The sequence below is a fragment of the Bos javanicus genome, chromosome 17, assembly GCF_032452875.1.
Source record: "Bos javanicus breed banteng chromosome 17, ARS-OSU_banteng_1.0, whole genome shotgun sequence".
Classification (NCBI taxonomy): Eukaryota; Metazoa; Chordata; class Mammalia; order Artiodactyla; family Bovidae; genus Bos; species Bos javanicus.
The window spans coordinates 70,102,403-70,126,153 of record NC_083884.1 but is presented as its reverse complement, the minus strand read 5'-3'; the positions used below and the strand labels follow the sequence as shown (position 1 = coordinate 70,126,153).

General features: G+C 48.7%; 1 protein-coding gene across 1 annotated transcript in view; it reads right to left on the bottom strand.

Moving 5' to 3' along the window:
* Positions 1–14,160, bottom strand: part of OSBP2 (oxysterol binding protein 2) — a 123,856-nt gene extending 109,696 nt beyond the window's left edge. The window contains exon 1 of the mRNA XM_061385376.1: positions 13,464–14,160. Coding sequence (XP_061241360.1) covers positions 13,464–14,119 — 656 coding nt within the window. The 5' untranslated portion in view covers positions 14,120–14,160. The remainder of the gene's footprint in view (positions 1–13,463) is intronic.
* Between the last annotated feature and the right edge of the window lie 9,591 nt (positions 14,161–23,751).

Below are 23,751 nucleotides of genomic sequence, written 5' to 3'. Positions count from 1 at the left end.
CCTTATACGCCACTAGTGACAGTCACTCAGGCGTGCCCAGCTCTCCGCGACCCCACGGACTATACAGTCCATGGGATTCTCCAGGCCAAAATACTGGAGTGGGTAGCCTTTCCCTTCTCCAGGGGATCTTCCCAACCCAGGGATCGAACCCAGGTCTCCCACACTGCAGGCAGATTCTTTACCAGCTGAGCCACAGGGAAGCCCTATACACCTCTAGTCACTGTTCAAATATAGTCATTAGTGGAATCTAAGATAGAACAGGGTAAAAATACAGGGTACTGTCTCCATCACAATTTTTGTGTCATGCGTTGAAGATTTCCTTGATGACTCAAAAACCTTAAATACAGCTAGAACAGCCTCTGCCCAGCTCACGAAGACATCGGGCAAACAGAACATTGAGGTTTGTACCTCTGCCTCCGTTCCTTTTAAAGATTCCTGCAAGTCAAAGCAGGCTGGTGTCGAGGCCGTTTCCTGTTTTCACATGATTCATCCGAGCACCTGCCAGCCTCCCCGTTGGAGTATAGTCAGAAATGGCCGACTCCAGGGCTGAGCCAAGACAAGAGCAAGAAGAGCCTGGAACATCTTTCCAAGCCGGACACGGGACGCTATCAGCACCATTAGGGTCCTTTCCAGAGGACTCCGGAACCAACCAAAGAGGCTGCACTAGGCAAAGAGAAGGCCAGATGAGATGAGTATCAGTAAGGACTACGCAGCAGCGGGTGGACACGCCATTTATTCTGCCTTTCCTGTGTGAACTGTATCCTTGAGTAACCCAAGTAGATGAGGGTAAATTTCTCTTTATAGAAGTATTCCTGCAAATAAGTGAGGAAGAATGATAGAATTAGGCTAATCTAAGACTGACTGCTACCACCCGCTAACGTCAAAGACCAAGAAGTTACCAGACATCACGAGCTCCTGATGAACACGTCACCACCTGATCAAGTTTCCAGCTCCATCCGCCAAGCTAGGGAACCACAGAGGACATAGGAACATGTTAACCTACACCAAGAGGAGGCAACCAGCAAAACTAGAGAGACATCCTTTTTTTCTAACTTTTAAGAAATTGATTAATATATTTGGCTGCATCAGGTCTTGGTTACAGCACTCTGGATACTCGCTGTGGCGCGCAGGCTTCTCTCTAGTTGTGGTGAGCGGGCTTCAGAGCACATGGGCTCAGTTTCCCAGTGGCTTGTGGGATCTTAGTTCCCCGAACAGGGATCAAACCCACATCCCCTGCATTGGAAGGCAGATTCTTAACCACTGGACCACCAGGGAAGTCCCACAGACATTCTATAGGCAGAGCTTATTTAGGTCCTGATACAAACAAATGTATCAAAAAAACACTTAGGAAAAAAACTTTATGGCATTTGAGACCACTGAAACTTTGAACACTGACTTGATATTTGATGATAATAAGGAATTATTGCTAATTTTAGTTGTAACAATGGTGCTGTGGATATGTTTTTAAAAAATCCTTATCCTTTAAAGATACTGAAATATTTACAGGTGATGTATGATATTTGAAGTTCACTTCAAAATGATGTGGGGTAAGGGCACTCAGATGAAATAAGATTGGCCGGGAAGTTAATAATTGTTGAAACTGGAGAGATGGATGAATACGGGTCCATTTTACTCTTGTCTACTCTTACAGATGTTTTAAATTCTCTATAACAAAGAGTTTTAAATGTAAATGAATACAATGAGATCTCAAATTCATCACATATCCTTGTCTTAGGATAAGCCTCTGAATAGGAGCTGAGAAGCTGGGGCCATGTGTAGCTTCTGTGGAAAAAAAAAAAAAAAATTTTTTTTTTCCACTGGCATTTGGGAATCTACAAGACACCATGCCCAGCACCCCAGGGGACACCATAGAGAGAAGACACAGCCCCATGCTCTGGCGGGGAGGAGACGGGCCAACAGCCAGCTAACAGGAGTACACAGCCAAATGACACCACGCAAAAGGGCCGTCAGAGGAACGATGGTTCTGCCAGCCCCACTCATCGCAGGGGGATCCAGGCAGGTTCAGGCTGCGATGACCTGGAATTCGGCTGCCTGGCTAGGCTACCTACAGCAGTGGGCAGGGTTGCTCTTGCTGGGAGGTGGTAGGTGCAGGGATCTGAAGGGAAGAGTGAAAGGCATGTGGCTGGCAGAAGGAGAATAGGTCGGCTGGGCAGAAGAAGACTTGAAGACAGAGAAGGAGGGTGGAGGGAGCTGACTGGGAAGGGCAGTGAGCACTGAGTCCAGGGAAGCCACAAACTGCAAGTTATATTTAGGGAGACAACACCTACTGCCGCTTCAGAGGACAACACAGCCCGGCTCCGAGCCAGCTCAGCAAGGCCATCTGCCCTTTTTGGTTTAGGCAATGGCCCAGCAACGCAGATCAAAAGGTGTGCATCAAGGTCATTAAACCGGCATCCGACGCACAGAGCTGTGGCTGAACAGGTGACAAGTGGCCAAGAGGGGTGAAGCTAAGTGATCGGAACTCTGAGAACTTTTAAAAGCGGAAACACGAGGGAAAAGAGTCGCTCGTAAAAGAAGAAAAGCACACAGTGCCCAGAGACTCGCTGACAGTTTGCTTCGTGTGTGCAATTACCAAGGGAACCTCTTAAGCCACGTCCGTGTGGGGACACCTGGTGTGTGACTCAACACACACTAAGCTGCCAATATCAATTTTAGTTCAGGGCATCGCTCATCATCTCCTCTCCGCATGTCACCATCCAGAGTAGTCGTCCAGGAAACAGGCCCATTTCCTCCATATTTTGTTCCCTCCTGGGATAAACAGATATTGATCTTGGTTTAAGGAACCTCACATCCTTTTCACAAGCCTGTCTTTCTTTATTGACATCTTTTGCCAACTGCATCCCAGAAGACTACAGGAGGTGTGAAAGCCACAGGCTTGAGTAGCCAGCCCCCTGGGAAGCCCCACAGCACTTTGCCTGAACCCGCTGGCCTCTCACTGACTGGCCAGGATGGATGCAGAGGCTTTCGGGGATCGAGCTCTGCCCGTGGCAAAGGTCATGAGGAAGGAGGCTTGGCATACGCAAAGGCGGGATCAAGCCTCAGGGGTCTCCCTAGAAATTCTCGAGCATCTATCCCCAAAACCAGTCTGCCTACTTTCTGTTCTGTGCTTTCACCTACACCTCTGACTTTACGGGGGCTGTCCCCCACTACCTCTCTCTGAAAAGACTTAGCTTACAGCTCCAGTTAATAATTTCTGGGTGTGACAGTGTTTCAACCTACAAACTCCTTTGGAAATCCTCTAGCCTGCCTGAATAGGTTTTTCCGGCCACATGTGATTGTTCAGAGCCTCCCAACTGTGAGAGGCAGGAGATGTTCTAAACTGTCTAAACACAGATTCCTTTGAGTAGTTAAAAGATTGATTAGAAACTATTGGTGAAGGGTTTTTCACTTATTGGGCCAATGTTTGCTGCTAAGTCTCCATACCCCTTACCTACTGTGTCCTTGGCAGTGTATTGATTGATATAATGGGTGTATAGAAATGTAAGTAGTAGCCTCAATGTTTGTAACCTTGGACCTTTGAGTTAATTCTTTTCTTGATTGAGCCCACCTCACCTTGCCCTATAGGAATGCAGCTTTGTCCAGTGCTTTTTTGGAGGCTGGTGCCTGACTTTGGAATAATCACCTTTAGAGAAAAATAAGTTTCTTAAAATGTTAACAGGCCTCCTTGCCAGAAGATGATGTAATTCACCTGAACTTTTGCATATGATAAGTTTGAAAGCCTGGCTTCGATTAGGACCAGGAACTCACCGAAACTTGGTCTCCCCATGTCGCTCTCTCTCCCAAATGCTGGGCTTCTAAGATCCGAACGGGGAGGCCTCAGTGTCTCCTCTCCTTCGGGAGAACGGAAGGATGCCTGCGGCCTACGTAAGTGGTGCAAACTTCTTGTCTTGAAGTTTTATTGGTCTCCTGCGTAAACCAAGCTACTCAGCCTCTTTTCTCCACTGAATTTTCCTACTGAGCTATCCTCATTCTATTACTCTTTACATCTTTGATAAATATTTTAATAAATAGGTCGCCTATGCCGTCTCTCCTTTGAATACCCTGGATCAGCCGGGGCTGGACCCCGGCAGAGGCTGGCCAGGAACGTAATTACTGCTGAAACTGGAGACTGGGCCCCTCCTCCTCCACCCGTGGTTCCACGATGCGCACGTGCTTGTCTCCCACGCTGCCTGTACATTGTTGGCCCTCGATAAGGGATACAACCAAAGCTGCGGTACGTTCGCTGTCACCATGTTCCAGACTGCGTGCTGGCTCTGATCCTGGATTAACAGACCCTCCCTGAAGAAGGTACAAGGCTTTGCAGCAGCTGAAGAACTCACACCAGACATCTCACCAAAGGTGTAAAAGGGAAGGTCCTGTAGAGGAAGGAGGTCCATGTGGCGAGTGTACCCTCGTCCTGGGCAAACCCAAGTCAGGCAAACCCAAGCCTGACAAATCCAAGAAGGGCCTTGGGGAAGGTCTAGTCAGAAAAGTGCCTGAAATGAGACGGCCCTGGTTGTCCAGTGGTTAGGATGCTGTGCTCCCAGTGCAGGGAGCCCAGATTCGATCCACGCAGCCTCCCCTGCCAAAAGATTTTTTTAATTAAAAAAAAAAAAAAGGAAGATGCCAAACTTGGCCACAGTGTCCCTTTGGCACAAAGCTGTCTGCAGAGGTGCCCACAGAGCAACCCTATAAACTCCCAAAGGAGAAAGATGTGGTCCTTAGGTCGGTCTGGGGCCATTATGGATATTTCAAATGTGAGAAACCCACAGTAGGCGACTGCTAACACAGGGGATGGGACTGTTGAAAGAGATTCCTGGAGAGGACAGGGAAATATAGGGCCCTTGGGGCGGGCAGGTGGCCCCACACCAGGGCCCCCGTCCAGGGCAGAAGCTGGAGGCTGGGACACCAGCTCAGCAGAAGGCAGACCTGAGCCATGACGCGGCACCAGCAATGGGGAGGAGGGGTGGACTCGGAGAAGGAGACAGGCAGGGCTTGGCTGTTCCATCTGATGTAGGGTGAGGGCGGCAGGAAGCAGCGTGACTTGGGTTTCCAGCTATTCAAAGAAAGGGAGGTCAGGAGGAGGAGCGGGTTGTGTGGGGAAATTATAATTTGTGTGACTACACCTCACTAAAAGATGCCTTCTCCTTGCAAGGAAAGCTATGACAAACCTAGACAACATATTAAAAAGCAGACATCACTTTGCCCACAAAGGTCTGTATGGTCAAAGCTATGGCTTTTCCCATAGTCATGTATGGATGTGAGTGTCAGACCGTAAAGAAGGCTGAGCATCAAATAATTGATGCTTTCAAATTGTGGTGCTGGAGAAGACTCCTGAGAGTCCCATGGACTGCAAGATCAAACCAGTCAATCCTAAAGGAAATCAACCCTGAATATTCACTGGAAGGACTGTAACTGAAGCTGAAAATCCAGCTGAAGCTGGCTACCTGATATGAAGAGCCGACCCGCTAGAAAAGATCCTGGTGCTAGGAAAGTTGAAGGCGACAGGGGAAGGGAGCAGGAGAGGATGAGATGGTTAGACAGCATCACCAACTCAATGGACATGAGTCTGAGCAAACTCCGGGAGACAGTGGAGGACAGAGGAGCCTGGTGTGCTGAAGTCCACAGGGTCCCAACATGTAGGACATGACTTAGCAACTGAAAAACAAGACCTTGCTAAGAACACTGATGTGCCCTGTCTCCTCCAAAACATACTGCCAGTCCTCTTGGAGGCTCTTTACAACACCTTCGTGATAAACATTAAAGAAATGTGTACACATTTTCAACCCATGCATTCCTTCCCAGCTTCCTTATGGTCTCATAATATAAAATACTGGATGATATTTCAAATTAAAGCTGAATCCAATATAATAAGGCCACCTTCTGGGGTGGATAACCTAGTGGCTTAACCTGAAGACTTGTACTTTCAACTTCATGTTTTCAGGGACATTTTGCAACTGGATGGTCTTTTCTAGCTCCATCCTTTAAGCATCACCTAAACTGACATCATGGAGAAGGCAATGGCAACCCACTCCAGTATTTTTGCCTGGAGAATCCCATGGACAGGGGAGCCTAGCAGGCTACAGTCCATGGGTCACAAGAGTTGGACACAACTTGGTGACTAAACCACCACCAAACTGACATCAAAAAGACTGTCTCAGGGGATTAAGATAAGACTACACTTTCACTGCGCAGTCACATATAAGACTCTGCTTTCTTTGATGAGGACAAGAGTTCAATCCCTGATCGGGGAACTAAGAGCCCACAAAACTTGAAGTGCTGCAAAAAAAAAAAAAAAAAGGAGTCATAGCCACAAAAATGAATGGGCATGACTGTGTCCCAATAAAACTTTATTAAAAAAAAAATACTAGGCCTCCCTGATGGCTCAGTGGTAAAGAATCTGCCTGCCAATGAAAGAGACAGGGGTTAGATCCCTGATGCCAGAAGATCCCACACGTTGATGAGCAACTAAGCCCGTGCACCACAACCACTGAGCCCGTGCCCTAGAGTCCACGGTCTGCAACGAGAAGCCTCCGCAATGAGAGCCTGCGCGCTGCAGCTGCAGAGCAGCACCCGCTCACCACAAGGGCAGAAAAAGCACATGCAGCAACAAGGGCCCAGCACAGCCAAAAAATAAACAATAAAACTATATACACAGAGGAAAAATACTGTCTCCAGGAGAGCTTGCCTCTGAGAGTTGGCCTCACTGGAGGAGTACTCGATCCATCCTACAGGCAAAAACGTCTTGGCCTCCACCCTAAAGTGGGCCCGATTCACCCTGTGTTCAGTGGGCTTCCTCAGCTGGAGGACTTGGAAAACTTACTTTTAATTGACTGAAGCCTGCTTTCTTATAGACCCAGACTAATTTCCTTGGTCCCTTTCTCGATAACTGGCTTCGCCATTCCTACCCACAGATTAGCCTGAACAATAATAAATTGAAACCTTTTGGGTGGACTTCCCTGGTGGTCCTGTGGTTAAGAACTGGCCTTGCAATGCAGGGAATGCGGAATCAATCCCTGGTTGAGCAACCAAGTCCACTCACCACAACGACTGAGTCCACGCGCTCTGGAGACCATGTGCTACAACCAGGAAGACTGTGCACCAGTGAAAAATCCCACACGACGCAACGAAGATCCTGAGTGCCACAACCAAGGCCCGATGCAGCCAAACAAATATTTTTTTAAAGTTTTCGCTTCATGATTTGCTTGAAATCATTTCCTGGGAAGCAAATGTCATTTCTAATGTTACTGAGCAGGCAACCTGTACAGAACAGAACAGACTTTTGTTTAATCAAATCAACTGTGTCATTAACGTGGATAAAGCTTATGTGTCAAACACTCTCACCATAAGGACTTGTTGAGGCTAATACTTTTTTTTTAAAAGATTTCTTTTTTTTTCCATTTATTTTTTTAAATTTTAATTGGAGGCCAATTACTTTACAATATTGTGGTGGGTTTTGCCATACATTGACATGAATCAGCCATGGGTGTACATGTGTTCCTCATCCTGACCCTCCCTTCCACCTCCCTCCCCATCCCATCCCTCAGGGTCATCCCAATGCACCAGCCTCGAGCACCCTGTCTCATGCATCAAACCTGGACTAGTGATCTGTTTCACATATGATAATATACATGTTTCAATGCTATCCTCTCAAATCATCCCACCCTCGCCGTCTCCCAGAGTCCCAAAGTCTGTTCTTTACATCTGCTGTCTCGCATATAGGATCATCGTTACCATCTTTCTAAATTCCATATATATGAGTTAATATACTATATTGGTGTTTTTCTTTCTGACTTACTTAGCTCTGTATAATAGGCTCCAGTTTCATCCACCTCATTAGAACTGATTCAAATGTATTCTTTTTAATGGCTGAGTAATAGTCCATTGTGTATATGTACCACAGCTTTCTTATCCATTCGTCTGCTGATGGACAACTAGGTTGCTTCCATGTCCTGGCTATTATAAACAGTGCTGCAATGAACATTGGGGTACACGTATCTCTTTCAATTCTGGTTTCCTTGGTGTGTATGCCCAACAGTGGGATTTCGGGGTTGTATGGCAGTTCTATTTTCAGTTTTTTAAGGAATCTCCACACTGTTCTCCATAGTGGCTGTACTAGTTTGCATTCCCACCAACAGTGTAAGAGGGTTCCTTTTTCTCCTCACCCTCTCCAGCATTTATTGTTTGTAGACTTTCTGATGGCAGCCATTCTGACCGGTGTGAGATGTTACCTCACTGTGGTTTTGATTCGCATTTCTCTGATAGTGAGTGATGTTGAGCATCTTTTCATGTGTTTGTTAAGGGCTAATGAGTTGGACTGTGAAGAAAGCTGAGTGCCGAAGAATTGATGCTTTTGAACTGTGGTGTTGGAGAAGACTCTTGAGAGTCCCTTGGACTTCAAGGAGATCCAACCAGTCCATTCTAAAGGAGATCAGCCCTGGGTGTTCTTTGGAAGGAATGATGCTAAGGCTGAAACTCCAGTACTTTGGCCACCTCATGCAAAGAGTTGACTCATTGGAAAAGACTCTGATGCTGGGAGGGATTGGGGGCACGAGGAGAAAGGGACGACAGAGGATGAGATGGTTGGATGGTATCACTGACTTGATGGAGGTGAGTTTGAGTGAACTCCAGGAGATGGTGATGGACAGGGAGGCCTGGCGTGCTGCGATTCATGGGGTTGCAAAGAGTCGGACACAACTGAGTGACTGAACTGAACTGAATACCTTTGAAGAGTGAAAGTCGCTCAGTCGAGTCCGACTCTTTACGAGCCAAATCTATACAGTCCAAGGAATTCTCCAGACCAGAATACTGGAGTGGGTAGCTGTTCCCTTCTCCAGGGGATCTTCCCAACCTGGGGATCAAACCCAGGTCTCCCACATTGCATGCAGATTCTTTACCGGCTGAGCCACCAGGGAAGCCCATACCTTTGAAAATTCTGCATTATTATTATGATTTCTTCCCTAATTTCAGGTAGTTACACATTCCCTGTGAGATGAGAACTTTGGATGAAAGTTTTTAAATGGGAACTAACAACCAAAAAAGAGCACAAAACCATATTTCCGTTATTGGTATTCACATAGTCAAACAAATACGTGATTAAGTGTGCCAGGCAATAGAATAACCTTGCTCCTGTATTTATATTCCTAGCACATTGTTGGAAAGAAGTAAAAACCTGCCAACAATTACCCAGACCTCCCAGAAATGCTTTCAGTATGTGACAATATTTACAAAGAGCGTCCTGTTATTCCTGATAATACGAACGTTACTAAGCCCAGCTGTTGGCACTGTGTACTTTCTCCCTTGGAACAAACTTGACTTTGAGTGAGCTTTTCCAGCAGAATCTAGGACAGAAACACTCGAGGAAGCCACACTTAATGGAGAAATTCTAATCCAACCCCCACCCCGCCCCCGATTTTCTATCAAAGTAAAAATAACGGGGACTGAAATGCAGGTCAAGATTGTGATGCAATACTCATTTAATTGGCAAAGTCAACGCTGACAATACCAAGAGCTGCAAAGGACAGAGATCAGAGATCCACAAAAAGCTCTTATTTGTTCCCAGTGGGACTATAAACTAGCACAACTGCTCTGGAAAAGAGCTCGGCGTTCACAATCTCCACAACCCAGTGATCTCACCTGCAAGGACTCCCGCACGCATTCAAGTGTTTCTGTAATCACCCATCAAGAGGAGCAGGGCTTCCCAGGTGGCTCAGTGGTAAAGAATCCACCTCTACTGTGTCTCCTCTACTGCAGGAGACACAAGAGATGTGGGAGCCCACTCCAGTCTTCTTGCCTGGGAAATTCCACAGACAGAGGAGCCTGGCAGGCTACCGTCCATGGGGCTGCAGTCAGATGCTACTGAGCAGGCACGCACAACAAGAGGAGCGCACACAGGTAAAAGGCACACTTTCAACCCGGGCTGTCACAGAGCGCCCAAAATTAGTCCCCCCAAATCATATGTTGTACAAGATCCCTTTTCACACAGTTAAAAACGGTTGAGGGACTTCCCTGCTGCTCCAGCAGCTAAGACTCCATGCTCCCAATTGCAGGGGGCCTGGATTTGATCCCTGGTCAAGGAACTAGATCCCACATGCCGAAATTAATACCTTGTGCAACCAAATACATAAATATTTTAAAATAAAATAAAACAAGATTTTTAAAAATAAAATTAAAGTGGTTGAAATGAAAAACTTCTTTTTTTAATTGCATATAGATGTGAGTGCTTAGTCACTCAGTCATGTCCAACTCTTTGTGACCCCACGGACTACAGCCCACCAGGCTCCTCTGTCCATGGGATTTTCCCAGGCAAGAATACTGGAGTGGGTTGCCATTTCCTTCTCCAGCATATAGATGAGATAAAACTAAATTAAAAAAAAGAAAATGGATGTTGATCAGGATTTGGAATGACAGTTATCTTGGAGACAGGCAGGCTGGAGCATAGGATCAGGCAAAGAACACAAGAAATGTCCAAACTAGGCTTTGCTCAGTTTCAAAACAAACAAACAAACAAAATTTACAGTTTTTCCAAAAGGGAAGCTACCAAGAGAAGAGGCTCCAGGTCCTTCCCCAGCAGCCACGTCACCCAGCACTAACGCTGACTCTACCATGCCCCTAAGGAAAGATCATGAAAGAAATGGTAACTTTGGGGATTTCCCTGGTGGTCCAGTGTCTAGGACTCCATGCTCCCAGTGCAGGGGGCCTGGGTTCAAACCCTGGTCAGGGAACTTAGATCCCACATGCTGCAACTAAAGATTCTGCGTGCCACATCTAAAAAGAAAGAAAAGAGATCATGAAAAAAGAGTTCTCTTAATCTGTGTGCAACTCACAAGCACCAGAATTTGCCTCTATTCCAGCCACACACACTTAAAGAGCCACGGACCTGGGTGCAGACGGAGGCCTGGATAACCCACCCTGAGCTGTCGAGACTGTGAGCAGCAGGCCTGGAGGCTGCTCAGCCCTTGAGCCCAGCAGGCAGGATGGCCAGGCCTGGTCTGGAAGGCAGGATTCAGATCACAAGCAGGGACAGCAGAGTGGTGTCAACACCTGAGGCCTTGGGAGGCCTGAGGAGAAGCAGACCAAAGCAGAACTGGAGTGCAGGGGAGAAGTGAGGCGTGATTCCACTGCAGAAGGGCCTTTTCTGCACTCGGAGACTAACTCAGTTTCTGTGGCACTGGAGACACCGCCTTCAGGCTGGGCACCTTGGCATATACCACCCCTTAAGCTCACTATTCAGCCTCAATTTCCCTTCCTGTAAAATGGGACTGAGAACATCTTCGTGGTGGCCTCACATGGGGCTAAAGGAGGGAGAAAGCTGTATAAACGTCAGGGATCGTTCATCCCACCCAAGCGACTGGAGCAACAACTTGGCCCATCTTGAAATCTAGAAACGTCCACGAATCAAACTACAGAGCTGGACTGTGCAAACACACACACGAGAAAACTTGTTCCCACCCCTTCCTCTCCCCTAAACCAGTATTTGTCCCCACAATCTAATCAGCAAACAAGGAGAATTTTTCTTCACTACCCAGAGAATCTAGACATTTCAAGTTACCTTGAAAGGCCAACTGTCTATACATAGTTATTCATATCCAAAAAAAAAGGGGGACATTTTTGTTCTACTGATTAAAACAAAACAAAAACACATGAGGTCACGTTTTCCACTACAACTAGGCCTTCCTGCCACAATGGACCCTAGACTCATAAACATTACTTTGACCCCGACTACTGACTCTTAGTAGTTGGGAAGATACAAATAACTCAGAAATGCTGAACTCAAGTTGGAACTGGCATCAGTCCTCACATCTGGGACAGGCACAGACTTTGGAGTGCAAAAGGCCTAAGTCAGACTCTCTCCACTGCCTACCTGGTCCGGTGGCTCTGGATAAGACACGTCCCTCTGGCAAACCTCAGGACTCCTCATCTGTACAAGAAGACAATCCGGAACCCACCTCACAGTGTGATTTCGGGGATGAAATAAGTGAACATTTATTCATGTGTGGTCCACAGTCGACATGTCCTATGCGTTACGTCCCTTGCCTATAAGAAGACAGGGTGACACTTTATAGCAAATCACTGATGACCTCTATCACTGCATGCGTAGGTGAATGTTTACATGCCAGACAGGGTCGAGAAATGGGATAAAAACATCATTTGGAAAAGGATCTCATTTTGCTCAGTCGCCTAGCTCTGAGAACACTCTGTCCTGTGATGTGCATGGTGCAGCCGAGAGGGCCAAGGGGTACCACAACACCACACGAGACGGTCGCGTGAGAAACACAGGTCAGCTTTCCCCCCTGCCGGGAATTAAAGACAGCGATTCGATCCCCACTTAGAGGGGGAACCATCGCTTAAGGTCAGTCCCAAATAATCAAGGGCGTCACAGATTCAACTATCCTCTAGAAATCGTGTTCCAAAAAGGCTAGGAAGGACCACATGAATGCTCCAGTGGGTAACCTGAAGAGACTGCCCAGCTGAGTAAAGTGAGCAGAGTGACCTGAGTTTCAGAAAGGCAGGGCTCTCCTGTTTGCAGTGACAATGGAGCCGCGCTTCTTAGACTGTGGTCCTAAGCAACACCGCCTGGGAGCTCGTTAGAAAAGCTGACTCGTGGGGCCCCTCCTAGACGCCCTGCAGCAGAACTCAGCAGGATGGCGGAGCCACGTTTCAACAAGCCCTTCAGCGAATCCCAATGCTTGCTCAGGTTTGAGAATCTATTATGGTAAAGAGTGATCTAAGATCTCAAAGTTTAAACCACCCGTCCCCAGGAAACATACCAAGGCAGCCTTCAGGATCTTTCCCCCTTTCAATCCGTTTCAGTGGAATACAGTGTTAGGTATCTCACCACTAGACTTCAATTTTGAGCCCCATGCTGCTTCAGGAATAAGAAAGGCCACGGTGGGACACTTCCTGATTCTCTATTGAATGTCAAGATGGGCTCCTGAAGTGTCTGAGGAGGCTGAGTCTGCTGTGCCCCCAGGCCAAGGTCGGCAAACAGCAGACTCTAGGGAAAGTGGGAAGCAGTCTGACTCACAGAGGAGGGAGCAGGAGCCTTTCCCACATGCGGGTCCTAAGGGCTGAACAAGGTTACTGCCCCCTCAGCTCCAAATACAGTAATTGTAGCTCAACTAGAAAGCTCTTGTTTCAAGGATGTGGGGAGTTCCGACTGTGGATAGCTGCCCCAGGTCCCACAGCCACCAGGGCCAGAGGGGTCCCCAGGCCCCAGATCACTCCCTCACTCCAACCTCCCTGCTCACTCGGCCAGACTCAAGCTTTCCAAAGGTCGTGTCCACAGGGGACTCCCCTGCCAGAGTTGAAGGTTGGCCAGAGGCGTTACTTCTCCTGCTAGACTGCCTGTTCCCAAACATCCTGGGCCAGTGGTCACACCCTCCAACCCTGGATGCCCTCCATCACTATGATGGCAGCATCTCCACCCTTCAAACTCAGCCTCTACCCTGACACCTCCATACCTGTAGTAAGACAGGAGGCCATTGCTGAGCACGAACCAGCGGCGCTGGTAGCCCTTCAGGTAGTTGGTCCACTTGAGAAGCCAGCCCTTGAAGTTGTCCAGAGGAAGTGAGACCATGGGGACAACGCCCGGCGAGCTGCTCCGGGGCACTGCCATCCCAAGGTGTGTCTTCACCTGCCCCGGGCGCGGGTCCTTTGATGCCGGCAACAACCCTGACTCAGGTTTGATCAGGGGCACGCTCCCCACTGCTGGCCCCAGCGCCGGCACCTGCTCAAAGGGGGCCTTGGTGGGGGGCCCAGGCCCCGGGTTTGAGCCCCACTCTTCCCGGGGCCCTGACCCAGTCCCCAGTGCCGGCAACAGTTCCAGTTCCTGTCTGAACCCTGGCCTGGGCTCAGACATCTTCTTGGGCTCAGGCTCCGATCCTGGCGCCCGCTCAGAAACTGGCTCCAACACCTGTTCTGACACCAGCTCCCGCTGAGGCTGGGGCACCGGCTGAAGCTGAGGCTTGGGCTCCGGTCCGGAGCCGGGCGTGGGAGCGTTCATGCTCGGCGCCGCCGTGTGGCAAGACAGGCAGGGGACAACCGTGAAGAGCGACGACAGCCCGCGGGAGCGGCCGCCGCAGCCGCTGCCTCGGCAGAGAGCGGCCGCTTTCCCCATGGAGCCCGCCGACCCGAGCGCGGCCGAGCCGGGGGGAGGGGGGACGCGGGAGGCGGAGGCCTGGGGCGGGGCCGGGGGCGCCGTCACGAGCGCGCGGCGGGGGCGCGCGCGGGTCCCTCCGCGGCCCGTGCGCCCCGCGGCGCCCGCACCAGCGCTTCGTGGTCCTCGCCGCGCGGAGCCGGCTGGACTTGAACCCCCGTCCTTTCCTTGAGTCGCCAGCTCCCGGCTCCCGGACTGGTCCTCGGAAGGCGCTCAGGAAACACTTGTGGGACGAGAGCTCGGGGAACGGGCGACACAGAAGGGCCGGCGCGCTTCGGATCACCAACCCTGCCTGTGCCCCAACCCGTGCCAGGCGCTAGGGGAACAATGATGAATGCGGAGCCCGCCGGCTCCCATCGCAGCTCTGTCCGCGGCCCCGCGCCGGCTCTCCCCGCCTCCGACCCGGGGTGGGGTCGGGGACGGGGCGGGGGTTCGCTCCACAAAACCCAGAAAATGCGCCCACAGCACAGGGGCCCAGCCGGATGACGCTAGAAGCTGAGGAGGACGCCCACCGCGCACCGCCCCCTCCCGCTGTGGCAGCTGTTACCTGTCTAGGGGTCCCTCTCCCTGCGACCAGGCTCGGGGCGGAGCCACCGCGCCCCCACCTACTGGGCCAGCTAGCCTCTGCTTCATCCAGGGCACTTCGCTGCAAGTGGCAACGAAGTTCAGACTCTCTAAAGGAACAGAGAGAGTTTAGTGGGCCAAGCGGTGTAGTACAAGGACCACCTCCAAAAGAGAAGTTCCGGACTCGGAGCTCCTGGACACCCCTGGGGAATTTTGGCTGGCCTCTGTGAAGCTTAGCCTGTGGAGTTTAAGTGTCTGTGCATTTTTCTAGAGAGGTCCCTAGTTTTCATGGGCTTCCCAAAGGAGTCTGTGATCCCAGAAAGATTAAGCACAACTGATTTTAAAGTATCTATCCCAAAGGGAAGGTCATGGTTGCCACAAACAAGGGGAAACACAGCTTGAAAGGTTGGGTACTGCGCTTCCGTATTCCTCCAGACCGGACTTGTGTGTAGGCTCCCCTCTGCTGGTCCTTACCTGCCCCTCACTCACTGTCCATTTCTGGTCTTGTGAACCACCTGTGCAGGGACCAGCCCCCTACTCAAAGTGATGGCGGCAGCTGAGCAGATTGGAAGGTCCTAGAAACAGAGGCTGCAGATATGCACCCAAGCAGAAGTCCTACCATCTGGTGACTCTGAGACCCCTTCCTGGGGCACCTACCCCTGAATGATTGATGGCCTTGCCTGAAGGTTTTTGTGAGTTCTAGGGTGCAGAAACCTACCCATCTTGGTATATCCCGCAAACACTAAGATGGGCCTCAAACTTCAATGTGCTGAGTCAAAGAAAAGTGATTGCCTCTTGGGGACAGCGGGTAGAGGGGAAGTGTGCAAGCAGGGAAGGCAGTGGGGGGCTCTCTCTGCATTTATCCCATTTTGAACCTCTTGAATATTTTAACCAAGTGTCTGTTTCACCTGTTCAAAAATAATGTTTCAAATCTCTCCAGGGAAGCTTACTATAAATTCAGTTTTCCATCCCCATCTCCCTGGGACTCCGAGTCAGTAGGTCTGAGGTGGAATTCAGGAGCATGAATTTTAGTTTTTAGTTATTTGTTTTTGACCTCACCATGCAGCATGCAGGATCTTAGGACCCCAACCCGGGACTGAACCCATGCCCCTGGCAGTGGAAGTGGGAGTCTTACACTGGACCACCAGGGAAGTGCCCGGGAGCACGTATTTTAATGAGTTCCCCAGGGGTTTCTGAGTGGGTGAATCTTGGACCACATTTGTTTTAAAGGTGTTTTTTTTTTTTTTTTTAATGTGGCCCATTTTAAAAGTCTTTATTGAATTTGTTACAATATTTGCTTCTGTTCCATGTTTTGGTTTTTTTGACCACCAGGCATATGGGCTCTTAGCTGACCAAATCCACACCTCCTACATTGGAAGGTGAAGTCTTAACCACTGGACCATCAGGGAAGTTCCCATCATGGACCACATCTTGATGGGCAGTGATGTGGAGGGAAAATCTTGGGCTTTGGGAGTCAGAGCCACTAAAGAAATCCCAGCCCAACGACTCTCATAGCTGTGGGACCTTCAGCCACTTCACTGAGCTTCCTCTTACTCATCGGTGAAATGAAAATGAAGAAAATAATCCCTGCCTCACAGGTTGACAGTAATAGAATCATGTATGTAAAGTTCATTTAACATAGTAAGTGCTCAGTAAATATTCTCTGTTTAACTAAAGAGGTTCTGTGAAATGCTTGGCAAAATGAATAAAACAGGCCAGTGAAGTTTGATGAACACCATGCTTTTCGTGCCACTAAATTTAAGCATCTTGGGGTGGGGTGTGCAAGCTCCGTGTCGCCACAGCTTCCACTGCTGCCTATGGTCCTAAAGCCATGGGCACTGACCTCCCTGGCCCCTAAAGATATGTGATTTTGTGATCGCCCCAAGGGACTGGAACATGAGTTCCTTTAAAATTTATTTAATTTTAAATTTAAATTCTTTAATTTCTTCAACTTTGAGATCGTAATGCTTGCACTGTACAGAACTGAAGTAAACACATTATACTGTGAAAGAAGAACTCCCCTCTTCCTCCTCTCTGGGGCTACCATATGGATAGTTTCTTTTTTAAAAAATATATATGTTTAGTCATTTGCACTTTTATTGGTTTGGCTACATCCTTCATCTAGTTTTTGATTGAGGTGTTTTTCTTTTTTGGCTGTGCCACATAGCATGTGGGATCTTTAGTTCCCGGACCAGGGCTCGAACTCATGCCCCCTGCAGTGGAAGTGTAGAGTCTTAACCCCTGAACCTCAGGAAGTTCCAAGTGTTGATAGTTTCTACGTATCTCTCCAGAAGAGAACAGGTCTTTAAGATGAAATGTATAGTTTTCATAAATTACATGTAAATTTTAAATATAAGTTCCAACTTGTGGTAGGTTTCATTATAATCTTAAAGGGGCCCACGACCCCTTCACAGAGAACCACTGACACGGAGACTCCTAGCTCAGGGTATTTAATAAGAACCCATGTCTGCCTCCCATCTTTACTGAGACCCAAAGAGACCCCACTGAAACAAAAGTGGGACAGATTGCCAAAGTACTAAGCATTTACCAACAAACAGAACTAGAAACAAGACTTTATTTAACAAACGTTCATGGAATTCATATCATACTCGAAGTCTTCTTCTAGGCCCTGATGATGGACCATTGAAAGAAACTTGACAGGGATTTCCCTGGTGGTCTAGTGGTTAAGACTCTGACCTTCCAATGCAGGAGCACAGGTTTGATCCCTGGTCAGGGAACCAAGATCCTACATGCCATGTGGGAGGGCCAAAAAACAAAAATAAGAGTAATAAAATATTAAAAAATAAAAAAGAACTCTGACAAAAATCCCTGTCATTCTGGAGCTTACGTTCTAATAAAAGAAGACAGAAATATGCCAATTAAATCACTTAGAAGGTGACAGATGCCATGTGGCAAAAGAGAACAGTTAAGAAGGCTTGGGAAGGTCATGTTACAATTTTAAAGATGGATCACTAAGGACTCAGTGTTTCCACTACAGAGGGCCATGAGTTCGATTCCTGGTCAGGGAACAAAGATCTCACATTGCATGGCCAGAAAGAAAGAAAGGTCACTGATAAATTGTTGGGGGCCAGAGTGAGGTACTCCGCCCGTGGCAAAAGTCATGAGGAAGGAGGCTCGACATACGCAAAGGCGGGATCGAGCCTCAGGAGTCCCCCTGGAAATCCTCGAGCATCTACCCCCATAACCAGAGCCTGCCTGCTTTACTACTTTGTGTTCATCTACACCTCTGACTTTACGGGGGGCTGTCCCCCACCACCTCTTTCAGAGAAGGAGTTAACTTAGAGCTCCAGTTAATAAAAACTGCTGGGCGTGACAAGAGTGTTTTAACCTACAAACTCCTCTGAAGGTTCTCTAGCCTGCCTGACAGGCTTGTCCGGCCACATGTGATTGCTCACAGCCTCCCAACCGTGAGAGGCACGAGATACTTTAAACCTTCTAAAAACAGGTTCCTTAGAAAAGTTAGAAAACTATTAGTATAAGTATAATGGGCTGATTAGAAATTGTATTGGTGAAGGGTTTTTCATTTGTTGAGCCAATGTTTGTTGCTAAGTCTCCATATCCCCTGCCCTTACACACATTAATGAATATATAGAAGAAGTAAGTATTAACCTTTGATATTAATCACGTTAGACCTTAGGCTAAGTAAATTCTTTCCTTAACTAAAACCCACTACACCCTCATCCTATAGGAATGTAACTTTATTTGGGTGGCATCTGTTTTAAGAATAACCACCCCAGGAGAAATAAGTGTCCTGGTTGACTGACCGCTGTCACAAGGAGAGGGTCATAAATTGTCAGCAGGCTCCCTGGCCAGAAGATGATGTAACACCCCTAAGACCTCTGTATACATTTGTATGAAGCACCTGACTTTGATAAAAGTCAGGACTGCTGACCCCGCGTGACTTTTGCATAACATCTCAGTGTATAAAAGTAGACCATGGAAAATAAAGAATTGGGATCAGTTTCTCGAAATACTGGTCTCCCCATGTCGCTCTCTCACTCTGGCTGAGTCTCCATCTGGAGCGCGGAACCCGCCATGCTTACTAATCATGCCTGGGCTTCTAAGATCCGACCGGGGAGGCCTCAGTGTCTCCTCTCCCTTGGGAGAACACCTGCAGCCTACGTAAGTGGTGCAAACTTCTTGTCTTGAAGTTTTATTGGTCTCCCGTGTAAACCAAGCTACTCAGCCTCTTTTCTCCACTGAATTTTCCTACTGAGCTATCCTCATTCTATTACTCTTTACATCTTTAATTAATATCTAATTGAAGCTATTGTATCCTGATCCTTGCCGACGCCGTCCCCGCTTCGAACTCCCTGGATCAGCGGAGGCTGGACCCCGGCAATAAATGGGAGATTTCAACAAATGCTTGGAATATGGAAAAAGGATGCGAGCTCTTACGAGGGCAACAGGTGGAAGCAGTGGCTGAGAAGTCTCTCAGCCAGCTAAACGGGAGGTGGGAGCCAGCTGACTTGAGAGAACCCAAGGAGGCTTCAGGCTCAAAGTCAACAGGTTATGGCAGAGGGTAGGAGCAAGAACAGGGAAGTGAAATGGGGGATTTTATTCCCAACTCAGTGGATATGAGTTTGAGCAAACTCCGGGAGACAGGGAAGAACAGGGAAGCCTGGCATGCTACAGTCCATGGGGTCACAAAGAGTTAGACACAACTGAGTGACTGAACAGCAGATTCCAAACTCGTCTGTGAGCTCACAGGCATTTTGTGCTGATGTTGTTTGTATGCCGCACACATAGTTTCCAGTATCCTTTTGTACCTGCTCAGTTTATAATAAACATAGACTCACATACCACCTTGAGCAGGGGTTGGGGAATAACTGCTCCAACCCACTGCCCCACCGCTCTCTACACTGAAGGTTGCAAAGTGAAGGCAACACTTCTCCCAGGCAGAAAACAGTATGTCTCTTCTCTAAAGAGACTGAATGAAACATCTGAGGCCAGCAAAGGCTGGTGGAGTGGATGTCGGCATCACAGAACAGAGCCCTCCTGACTCTGTTATTTCTGATTCTGCCCCACGCAAAGCTTCCAGTCAGATATTCTCATTCGGCAAAGGCACCAGAGGTAAGCCAAACCTAACTGCATAATGGCAGAGGAAACGTACACTGGCTTGATTAAACAGGGCACTTGCTAAGGGACATAAAGCTGGGAAAGCAGCTGACTTGGGATTTGAACTGAGGCCTTCCTTCCAAATCTGTGCTCTTAGCTACATGCTGTCCTGCCTCCCTCTTAGCTTGTACATCTCTTTCCCTGGGTAAATGGGACACAAACCAGCATATATACCTTTGTGTCTGTGGCCACAAGCTGACCTGGATTTTTCTGGCTCTGCTCAGGGCAGGAGTTGCTCAGCAGATATTTTTGGAGCATCATGTGTGCAAAGCTCTGTGCCACATCTCGGGCTTGAGAACGGAAGTGAAGAGATCAGCCACCTGCACCAACCCCCTCGGAACAGTTGCAGGCGAGAGAGCCGAAGCCCAGATAAAGGTTACTGGGGACACAGGGGGACCCAGCCAAGGCCTGCTCCGGGCTTGGCCCCTCAGCCCTCAGACCCCTGCAGAGTCAGCAGCTGGGTCAGGCTCTGAATTGTAATAACTAGTAGTACTTCCCGCTTCAACAGTGGGCTGGACTGCGATGCGTCCATCGTCTTGTTTGTGCTAGGGGTCCCCAGGAATGAAATGACCCAGACCCTGGCTCACAGAAAGTGCCTTTGAGCAGATCCCAGCTGAGTGCACAAGCATCTGCTGACCCCTTGCGGTCACCATTGGATCTGCACTGGCCTGGCAGCAAGGGCCTAGGTTGCACCTCTGGGACTTTCTGCCCTGGTGACCTCATTTCTCACGTCACTTTCCTACCACTTATCTCGTGGGGTCCTACCTACAATCCCAGCAAGTGAGGAGAGCCAGAATTCCCATTCCCGCTTCACAAACGATTGGCAGCCCCCCGGGATCTAGTCCCAGATCCACCAGTAATTCCTTATCTGACCTTGGCAAGTCAATTCCCCACTCTGTCTCAGCTACCTGTTGATGAAATAAGAGAAGCGGCCTGTTCGAGGCAGCTCTGAGATTTTCCCAGTTCCCCAGACTCTCGGCAAAGAGAAGTGACTTGCTCGAGGTCAGAGTGAATCAGGGCAGAGGCACTCCCAGCGGGCAGGTCACCCCAATTCCCACAGCGGCGGGGGGCAGTGAGGGTGTCACGGCAAACAGGAGAATCAGCTTCTCCACATTTGTGTTCCGACTGTGGGCTGAAGCGCCACATGGGCAGATGGATAAGTGAGTGATGGGTGGATGGATGGGAGGATAGGCGGATGGGACGAACACGTAAGAACTGTGGGATCACTCTTAGCTGCGACTGCTTCCCCTGCTCCCCAGCTATCTGCCCCTACGGTCATCTGCGGAGGCCCCTGGCAGGCTGCCCCACACCCACTTGCTGGGATCTGATGCCGCTGCCCTTGCCTGACACCCTGGAGCTGGGACCTGCCATGACGTCCCAGCATTCTCACCCAAGACTTCCTCCCTGCCGTGTCAGTGACCACATGGTCAACGGTGGTAGCCTGTGAGGAAAGTCAAGGGCCAGGGCTACGTATGGACATCTGTCACAGAGCAGTTCCTGCATCGACAATGGCTGAAATTGAGGGTGGTGCTGGAAATGAAGCTGAGCACCACTGGGGCAGCCGAATGGCAAGGGAAGAGCACGCCTTATGCATCTCACAGCCTGGTTCAAACTGAGCGACTCTGAGCAAGTTTCTTAGCTTCTCTGTGCCTCAGTTTCCTCATCTTAAAAGTGGACATGGGTCTTCCCAGGTGGTCCAGTGGTTAAGAATCCACTTTGCAAGGTAGGGGGCACCAGTTTGATCCCTCGTCTGGGAGGATCCTACATGTCTTGGGACAGCTAAAGCCCACGTGTCCACTACTGAAGCCTGTGTGCCCTAGACATGCTTCACAGCAGGAGAAGCCACCACAATGAGAAGCCCGTGCTCCGCAACTAGAGAGTAGCCCCTACTCTCCCCAACTAGAGAAAGCCCGTGCCCAGCAATGAAGACTCAGAGCAGCCAAAAATAAATTTTTTTTAAAGTGGGCGTGATATCTGAAGAGTACTCTTGTGAACACTGAGGTAGGATATCAATGTCTTGCGTGTAACAGATGCTTGGTAAACAGAAGTTCCCTCCTTTTGTCCCAGGTCATGGAGAAAATCTAAAGGAACCCACTGTGCACTCAGCAAGATTTTTGAACTGGGAAGTTTTTTCCAAGTGCCCTAAAGGAGTGACGTGTATCTAGTGAAAGGGCAGGAGGGAAGGAAATGCCATCAGCGAGAATTAGAGTACACCCAAAACACAAATCCCGCTAAAAGAGTATCATTCATCTGTCCCCTGCCATCAGCATGGTTCTTCAGACACAAAGGATGTTCCACAAAGGTTTCCTGTGGACCAAACTGAAGACATCTTTTCATAGCTAATGGGCAGTGGTCAGGACTCCTGTGTCCTGTTCTCCACTTCCTGGGTGGGCGTGTGCCTCATCCACATCTCTGTAACTCTCCCTCAGCCTGTCCAGCCCAGAATGGGTGACAAGTTCCCCTTAGCCACCTGGCAGAAGGGAGACCTGGAGCTCCTTCCAGTTCTCTGTGAAACAGCCAGTCTCGGGTAACTGACGTCACAGCTGAGGTTCCACATCATCTGTGAACTCATGCTCCCGAGGGGCCCCGCCTCCATTTCTGACTACAGTGACGAAGACTGGGGGCTTATCACATGCCGTTTAGGAGATGGTCTTCACATTAGACAGGCTGAAGGTAGACTTTGTCGCTTACTAGCTGCCCAACCTTGGGCAGGATTCTGGCTCTCTGAGCCTCAATATCTCATCTATAAAGTGGGCTAATAAAATTACCTACTTTGGTGTTGGGAGGATTCAATGACTCATGTTTGAAAACAACTGAGCTCTGTGCCTGAAATATGAGTGCTCAATAAATGTGACTATGTCAGTGATTTTAGTTACGGGAATGGGATGCCAAGGGAGACTTCATTTAAACTAGGAGTTCCACCTGTGTGTGTGTGTTTGTGTGTCCACTGCACTAAAGAATCCCTAAGGCCGTCCTTAACTTCAGGATTCTATTTCTCTAATATCTTCCTATCCGATACTCCTTCATTTCTCTCATTGATTTTCCTTCCCTTTTCTTTTCTCCTCTCTCCACAATTAGGCCACCTAATGCCCACAGGTTCGGCTGACCCCACCCACCCTCTGCACCTACCAGGCTTGGGGATGCCATCTTGTTCTTGCTTTAAGTCAGGAGTCACAAATGACACTTTTTTTAAATTAAGAAAAAAAAAAAAAAACCTCACAGCTCCACCCTCACGCCCACCAGGAGCATCTGCATTGCTGTTCCCTTCTCTCCTTCACTGCTGCTAATGACAATATGATGATTTTCCCTACTACTCGAAAAACTATTTTTATGTAATTAATATATGCTTGCTTGCTTATAAATGCCTAATTTAAAAAGAAAAAAGAACTTGGCAAATTTCTATTAAAAAAAATTAGGGGCCTCTGCAGAATTTCATTACTTCTTGTTCCTTACTTAAATGCAAAATCCTCTGGTTTTTAATGCAAATATGGGAAGATCAAGTCCGCCCGTGAGTTAGTGGTTTATAAAGTGACTTACTAGGTAGACATCCCAAATCTCCCACCCATCTCACTCCCAGGGTTCCCCCAGTCTGCTGGGCCACAGCATAAGACTGCAAAGACCCTCTGCCAAGACCAGCCATCCAGAAGAGAGGAGAAGGGTGGGTGTGGCTGAAGGCTAGACAGGGGTGAGGCTTAGAGAGGCTGCATTAGGGGAAGATTTAGGAGGGGCAGAGTTCTCTGGAGAAAAGAGGAGCTTGGGTGGCTTCGTGGGCCTTCAGAAGACATCAGGATCCCTGAAGCCTTTCTTTCCCCTTTCTAGGTACAGTGCCAGGGAAAAGGACTGTTGTTGAAATGAAACGAATACTCAAAATATAAGAAACACATCAAAAT